This window comes from Myxocyprinus asiaticus, chromosome 33, assembly GCF_019703515.2.
Source record: "Myxocyprinus asiaticus isolate MX2 ecotype Aquarium Trade chromosome 33, UBuf_Myxa_2, whole genome shotgun sequence".
Classification (NCBI taxonomy): Eukaryota; Metazoa; Chordata; class Actinopteri; order Cypriniformes; family Catostomidae; genus Myxocyprinus; species Myxocyprinus asiaticus.
In genome coordinates, this window is record NC_059376.1 from 18,751,244 (window position 1) to 18,759,922 (window position 8,679).

At 38.0% G+C, this 8,679-nt stretch overlaps 1 protein-coding gene across 1 annotated transcript; it reads right to left on the reverse strand.

Moving 5' to 3' along the window:
* Positions 1 to 3,065: 3,065 nt before the first annotated feature.
* Positions 3,066 to 6,634, reverse strand: LOC127424136 (frizzled-10-B-like). Its single transcript, XM_051669062.1, has one exon. The coding sequence runs from the start codon at positions 5,623 to 5,625 to the stop codon at positions 3,883 to 3,885; it is 1,743 nt and encodes a 580-aa protein (XP_051525022.1). The 5' UTR covers positions 5,626 to 6,634; the 3' UTR covers positions 3,066 to 3,882.
* Between the last annotated feature and the right edge of the window lie 2,045 nt (positions 6,635 to 8,679).

Here is an 8,679-nt window from a genome sequence, read left to right on the forward strand (position 1 = left end):
AATATTATGCATTTTCAAGACACAGCCTTGTAGATCGTTGTCTGTGGATTTTGAAAATTGAGTTTCAGGTCAAGCCATGTTCAGGTGTTAACGTGATTAATAAAATGATGATTAGATTGGTTTTGATGTACTAAGGAAGAACAAATATAAAGAAAAATATTTCCACCAATCAAAATGCTTACAGCAGCAAGCTAAAAAAATCTTTTCCAATAGCTGATCATTTGATTTTTGTAATTTCTTGCATTTGTTTTTATATGTATAGCACCTTATTCCTATACAATGTGTTAACACATAACACTTAGTAAACTTTTGAAAACTCTTACATTCTGACTTAAATACAGTATGTAATACCAACACAATAGTAAAATCTTATCAAATGTGTTTGGGATTTCAGGACATTGTCTTATCCGCCTTATTTTGCAATGCGGAAGTAAGCAAGCGGCTGCATTTCTGGTAAATGTGACAAAGTTCCGCTGTCATTGACCGCAATGTAAATAACTAGAAGGATAATAAGACCAGAATTAGTGATATGGGCCTATAAATTACAGTAATACACAACCGCAGAATGTACAGCAGAATAATATCCTTATGTCGGATACATTTCTAACGTCAGCATTTATGGTAAAAGAGTACCTGTAAGTATTCACTTGTTGCTGTGTTGTTATTGAAGAGATAATAAAAAAATCTGACTCTCACTTTACTGAGAGCATGCCGATGCAGTTTTTTAATGTCTCCATGTAAACCTCCATTCATATTTATCTGCAAAACATCTGATGTTGCCTTTATTTATTAATTTCAAAAGGCGATCAGCGCCTGATCTCTCATTCATTCTGCCTGTGAAACAGCGTGTGATGAAACTATGGCAAAATGCGATAAACGGTAAAACTATTTGCGCTACAAACCTTTGTGTTTATGAAAATAATGATTAATCATAAGAATATGATGACACATACTGCCAGCCTGCAATATAAAGCCAAATAATGTAGTATTTTTGTATCGCTAATATAGCTGGAGGTGGCTTATACCGAAAGAGGTCCACTAGTCACGCTGAAAAATAAGGCGGATAGGATGCACCCCAACAAATGTACAACCTTACAATCTACTCATCATCTTAAAGGAATACTGCAGTTTAGACTAAATTACAATTCTGTCATCATTTACTCATGTCCCCATTTATTACTTTCTTTTTTCTGTGGAACACAAAAGGAGATGTTTAGTAATGTGGTAGCCTCAGACACCATTCACTTTCATTGCATCTAAAAGTGCAGATAAACTGAATGGTGACTGAGGCTGTCATTTTGCCTAATATCTCCTTTTGTGTTCCACGTAAGAAATTAAGCCATACTGGTTTAGAACAACATGAGGGTAAGTAAATCAAGACTGAATTCTCATTTTTGGGTGAACTATCCCAGATTAAATAACTTATTAAACAAACCGATTACTAATATTAGACATCTTATGTAACTTGTTAATATCTGGCATATGGACAATTATTTAAATGTGTGCCTGCCAGAGGAAGAAGTCTCCCCTAGCTGAGTCTGGTTCCTCCCAACGTTTCTTCCTCTTCGACCTAAACATCTTAGGGAGTTTTTCTTGCCACTGCTGCCTTAGACTTCCTCAATAATAGGCACTGTTTTCTCTGAAGCTGCTTTGAAACTATGAAACATGTGGTCTCAAAAGGTTAGTATTAAAATTAAAAAGCAGATTCATATGTGATTATTAATAAGACTTTTTGAACTTTCTACTCTGAAACAGTGAAAAAAGCAGCTCTTAAATCAAAGGCTACACTTCAAAAATGACCCATTTTGATGTAACAAAGCAGAAAAAACTTAAACCTGTAGACTAAAACAAAACAAACTTTAAAGCCTTCTGCTTCAGTATTGTTTATGAATCTAACATGGAAGTGAATAGATTGATTCTAATAAGATAGATGAAAGCCAGGACTTTTTAAAAGTGATAAAGAGAGAAAAAAGTCCTAAAATACACCTCTCTTCATAATCTTTGATGCCATAATTTTTTTTTTTTTTTTTTTTTTATATATTAGTGATCTCCTTTGTTCTCTTTTCAATAGGCGTTGTGGGATCAGAAGGTGCGTGTGTGTTTTTACACAAAGACTGCTTTAAAGTCACAAACACGTAAGCACAAAAGATGAATCCCAAAGAACATGACAGAACATGTAAGAAGTGACTGAGGCTTGAGGTTGGGTCTAGAGTGTTTGCTCTGATTATAATGGTTGTAAAAGAATAAGGAAACTGCCAGATCATTAATGATCGTTATCTGCTCATCCTTTCAATTTCATCCAATGGATCAATCATAACTATTTCTACAGAAAAGGTCTGAGATGATCTTGGGGATGTTTGGAAAAGTATGACTATGAAGGATATTAAAGGAATATTCTGGGTTCAAAACAAGTTCAGTCGAATTGACACAATTTGTGGCATAATGTTGAATACCACAAAAAATAATTTCAACTTCTCCCTCCTTTTCTTAAAAAACAAAAATAAATAAATAAATAAAAAATGTGTGTTACAGAGAGGCGTACCAATGGAAATAAATGGGACCAATCTGTAAATGTTAAAATTCTCACTGTTTCAAAAGTATAGCCATATGATATAAACAATATGCACAGGTATATTTTAAAAAAATAATAATAACAATAAAAAAATATGAACCTACTATACTATGTGCCACGTCCCTTTTCTGTGTAAAGTTATATCCAATTTTACAACTTTGTTGCCATGCCGTAAAACCTAAACTGTAAAAACGATTATTTAAACAGCTTTACAGCTCAAATAATAGCTTGTGCTTTTATAAAATTATAAGCTTCACATTTCTGCCTTTAAACCCTGCAAAAATTAAGATTTTTTTTCTTTAAGAAAGGGAGGGAGGAGTGTAAATAATTTTTTGTGGTAATCAACATTTTGCCACAAATGCTGTCAGCTGAGCGTAACTTGTATTGAACCTGCAATATTCCTCAAATGGGGCCTCATGAGTCTAGTAATTCCCAAAAGGCAAAGGAAAAACATTTGCACCACATCCACACACAACACAAATAATAAAAGGGCTTTGTGGTTCACAGCATTAGTTTCAAAACATTAAAAACTAAAATGCTTTTTTATTTATTCTTATAAAATATGAACCTTTAGACATATACACAAATATCTGTAGGACATAAAAAGAGCTTGGCATAACACAACAAACCAGGGGGCATGAACTCACTGTACAAAACAACTCAAATACAAGTCATCTCTTTGTGTCTGCAATATTTAGTGCTTTAAGATTTACTTTGTTCCATGAAAAGGCCTAACAATAGGCAGTTCATTCTCTGCTCAGGCCTTATTGAGCAGCTGCACTCCAATGTCAATGCAGTTGTGTATGACACGGCCTTCATTTCCATAGAAAAGCCACACGACTATGCCACGGAGGAGCTGCTTTTCCCCGATCCATTCACGCCCATTGTTTGTCGAGTCCTTTCATTGTCTTTAATCACAGCCCTACAGTGTAAGAGCCCCTTTCTCTCTGTCACTAAGGGAAACAACTATTGCACATGATACAGGCATCCCAATGACATATAGAAATGGCAACAGGGATTTGCTTTTTTTCTTTGCTTCAGAAAACAAACACTCCCCAAACTCTGCAAAGTTTTAGATGTAGTATAAGGACTAAGAACTAAAGACTAAGCAGAGATTTATCTCATAGCTTCAAATAAAAAAACTTGTTGGGGTTGTTGCATCATTTTAACAACTTAAGTTTGCATAAAATAAATACAAGCATTGTTGTGTCCTTTGCTGGCTCCTCTCTGTATATAGCAGTTTTTGTTTGGTCAGAGTCCAGCATTTATTTAGTTTCTTGGCTGTGTGTGTGTGTGTACAGAGGCCAGGCTCATACACATGTTGCAGGAGGACCTGCTGGTTCGTACTTGGTTTTATGTCCTTTCAGTGTGGGATGAGGCTTGAGATAAGGTCCAGTGCCTGTGAAAACACATGCAGCCTTTCTCCTCGTCTTCTTCTTCAGTTTGCGGCTGAAAACATTCTGCCAAGACTGCAGCGTTTTGGATGTCCAGATCCACATGCCGCTGGTGATGCCCACCACCAACAACATGAAAATTTTAACCATGAAGATCTCCACGGCTGGGATAGAGCTCTTCATCACACACTCCTCGCCACTCTTACCACCTTCTAGGCACTTCTGCTCACTTGCTAATATCTTCCAATAATCCAAGTTGAGTCGCTCATAAAAATAGCATGCGATGACACAAGTGGCGGGGACCGTGTAAAGAACTGAGAAGATGCCGATCCGCACCATCAGCTTCTCCAGCTTATCCGTGTTCTCTCCTTCAGTCTTCATAACTTTACGGATGTGAAAGAGTGCAACGAACCCAGAGAGCAGAAAGGAAGTGCCAATGATGAGGTAGCAAGAGAGGGGAATAAGGACGAAACCGGTCAAGGCTTTGACGTCCATGCTGCCAACATAGCACACCCCTGAAAGCTCGTCTCCCGCCACCTTCCTCATAACCAGGATCACGATGGTCTTGATGGCCGGTATAGCCCATGCTGCCAGATGGAAGTAGCTGCTGTTGGCTTCAATGGCCTCATGCCCCCATTTCTTTCCAGCTGCCAGGAACCACGTTAGGGTAAGAATGACCCACCACAATGAACTGGCCATTCCAAAGTAGTAGAGAATAAGGAAGACTATAGTGCATCCGGTGCTCTCCAAGCCTTCCTGGATGATGTACTGCACACCACTATCGCGGTCACAAGCCACATTTTCCACCCCCACAAAAAGTCTTATGAGAAAGCCCACCGAGTAAACACAGTAGGACATAGAGAGGAATATGATGGGCCGCTCAGGGTACTTAAAGCGCTGAGGATCAATGAGGAAGGTGAGTACGGTAAAGGCACTGGAGATAAAGCACAGGATGGACCAGACAGCAATCCACACCATAGAGAAGCGCTTGTCACCCTGGCTCCAGTACACATCAACATTGGAGTAACACTTGGGGGCACAGGACTCGCTCTTCTGCACATAATGAAACTTTCCAGGATTGCTGCACGATGTCTTACCCACCCTTTCCTTAATAGGAAGTTCTTGGTTGTTACCTGGCCGAGGGGGTCGGGAGTCTGGCGACTGAGTGTGGGACCCCTTTGGGGGCTCATCGGTGCCATTGTTAGGGGCCTCCATACAAAGATAATTGGGATCATTCTTGTTTGGCAGCCTGGAACAGTCCAGTGAGTCAGGCCAGTGGAAGTTAAAATGCTCCATGATGGGCGAACACTTCTGCCTAGCCTGCTCGCACATTACACGGCATGCCGGAATAGGTGTGGATACCTGTTCGGTGCACATGGGCGCATAGAGTGAGCACAGGAAAAACTTCAGATGGCTGTGGCAGCCAAACTCAATAAGCGGCGCAAACTCATGCAGTTTAATGGCCGCCTCACTTTGATCCTCATGTCCCATTAAGTTTGGCATAACTGTCAAGTTGTAGCCAATGTCTTTGCAAAGAGGAATGGCGATCTCCTGGCATCTTCCTTCGCCCGGCCGGTCAGGGTCAATGGAACTGATCGCGGAACAAAACCCAGCCACACACAGCAGAACAATACCAAGTCCAACAGTGGCAACAAACATTGTCTTTCTATATTAACTCATGTAGCAGGAATGAAAAAGGAATTGCATAAATGTATTTCAAAAAAGGTGTTAAACTGTATTTGTTCTACAAAAGTTGCTTTGTTGTCACTGCATTCCATAAAAGTAGAAGAAAACAATGAAACAGCCTCAATGAAGATGCAAACACATCTTTCTCTGTTGTAGAGAATATGTGAGTCAGTCAAATAGAGTTAGTAACAGGTTTCAATTCAACCAAGAAATGTGATTCTGTGAAAAATTCTTAGATTTTAAGACATATTAGAAAACTTTGTTCACAGTTTACGTTCAATTCCCATCCCGCAGATGATAATTCCTCCTTCAAAAGCTCATATGCACCGCTGCTGAGATGTTGACGGTCTTTCCCTCACCAAAGTAGTTTACTCTTCAACTCGTGATTGCGCTACTTCCCACATTTATCCTCCGCGAGGTATCCCAACTGAGCCAACTCAAACCGTTTGCATACATCAAAACGTCCACAGCGTCGCTTTAACGCAGCCTCTAAGCACACGTGAATATGAATGAATGAATCCGCTCTGTAAACCGGTGAAAATCCACTTCAACTTGTCTACAGACACACTTTCTCCGTCAAGAGTTTCGTGCTCGCTGCCTCACGCGCTGTCTGAGTCTCAGCTCCTCTGCTCCGTCCTGATCTAACCTGCTTAGAGATCCGCCTTCAAAGACAGCTGCTTTACATAAGAAAGCCCAAACTGACACACTGATTATCCTTAAACCGTGCGGAACTGCCCGTGTAGACCTCAAATCCTCTTAAAAGTTTTACCACAAGATCACAGTAAATTGCTCACTCGCCATTTATTGTTTTTGTTGTTGTTTTCTCCCGCGAAGAAATCCCTCTGATGGTTTACAAAAGCGTGTCAGAAATTCACACTTTTCTCGCGCAAGTGGGCGAGAAATTTATCACGGAGGACGACCAAAAGGATTCAGCGACTTTCCAGTCGAGATGTGTCCCTATTCTCTCCACAACTGGCGATTTTCACGGTCCGGCCATTGTGGGAACAGAGAGAGGAGAGTTTTTATTCCCTCAAATTCCCCTTGCTTTTTATTGTTCACTAAACTGAAACTGTTGTGTCTTTACGCTCATTCGTCTGTATGTGACAAAAATGAAACTGTGAGGCTGTTTACGCAACAATTTTTAATATTAATACATTTAAACACGTACTGTAGCCTAATAATGGATAGTTTATGATTAAAAACATTGTGAACTTTAATTTCGAAGGCAGACTTTAATGAGATGTCATGTAGCCTACTACTAAATGAATAGTTCAACCAAAAATGAAAAGTTTCTCCCATCATTTACTCTCCCTCATGCCATCCATGTGCATGACTTTCTTTCTTCTGCAGAAATCAAATTAAGATTTTTAGAAGAATATCTCAGATCTGTAGGTCCATACAATACAAGTGAATGTTGGGCAGAACTTTGAAGCTCCAAAAAGCACATAAAGGCAGCATAAACATAATCCATCCGACTCCAGTAGTTAAATACATGTCTTCTGAAGCTATATGATAGTTGTGGTTGAGAAACAGATCAATATTTAAGTCCTTTTTTTTTACTATAAATTCTCCTCCCTACCCAATAGGTGGTGATATGCACAAAGAATGCAAATTGTTAAAAACAACAGAGAAGAGAATGCTTAGGAGGGCTTATAAGTAAAATAAATAAATAAATAAATATTGTTCTGTTTCTCACTTAAACCTATCATATTGCTTCTGAAGACATAAATGTAACCTCTGGAGCTATATAGATTACATTTATGCTGCCTTTAAGTGCTTTTCAGAACTTCAAATTTTGGTCACTATTCACTTACACTGTATGGACCTACAGAGCTGAGATATTCTTCTAAAAATCTTTCAGGAGATGAAAGAAAGTCATACACATCTGAGAATGCATGAGGGTGAGTAAATGATGAGAGAATTATCATTTTTGGGTGAACTATTCCTTTAATGTACGTTATTGTACATGAAGTCCCTAAGTTGTTTTGACGTATTGCTTGTTACAAATAAAATGAATAATTACTGGGTCATTCCTTCCTTTAAAGTCCCATGTACAAGTTATGGTAGGCTTTTTATAATGTTTTATTTAATCTGATTACAATTTTAATAAGCTTGTTAAAAAGAATAAAGACTATGTATAATCTTACACACTCCTGTGGGCCTAAAAGTAAATATTTAAATAACTAAAATAATTAAATTTTGGCCACTAGTGTCAATTCCTCATGTTCCCAGAGCTGCACATCAGACATCTTTGACAAAAATAAGTGCTATTTCTGTTTTTTCCCCCCACATACAATTAAGTGTTTAGTATGAGATTCTATCACTAATATGCATTAATTTGTGGTTAATGTGTACTTTTAACACTAATAGTGAAGGTTTTGTTGTTGTTTTTTATTGTCCACCCTGTTTTGTCATGATACTGTGACCTTTAATTGAAGATCCATGTCACAAAATGACATCACACTTTTGAGGTGACATCAGCCATTCAGCAAAATAAAGTTAATAACTTGTCTGTCTTATTTATGTTTCCCTTTATTTTGTGATGAAAGTCATATTTGGTAAGCATAACAAGTTCACTCTGTTATGGAAAGATATTTGGAAAATGAATGTCATTGTAAAATTCCAATATATATTATGTTAACAGAAAAAAAATAATATGTGTTTGCAGATATGTTACATATTATAAACAGACCATGTAGTGGCTGATTATACCCACTGAATGTCCACCCTGGATGGACATCTACTTTTTTTAAAGTCATTTAGCTTGACCTGTGTGATTTATCAAATCTTTAACATGTCCTTTTGATGAAGAAACATAAAGATAATTATAAAAGCATGTTTCATTTTTCAAAAGCCAAAAAGGCACCAGATTGCACCCTACTACAATGCTCATTTAACAAAGACTACGTTATGCTTGCAATCAATTGAACAATCACATTCATTCCTAAGTTTTGCACATAACACTGAGTGCTTTTATAAATCTTATGCCCTTTGCAGTGCATCAAATGAATATGTAAAATTTTGTCC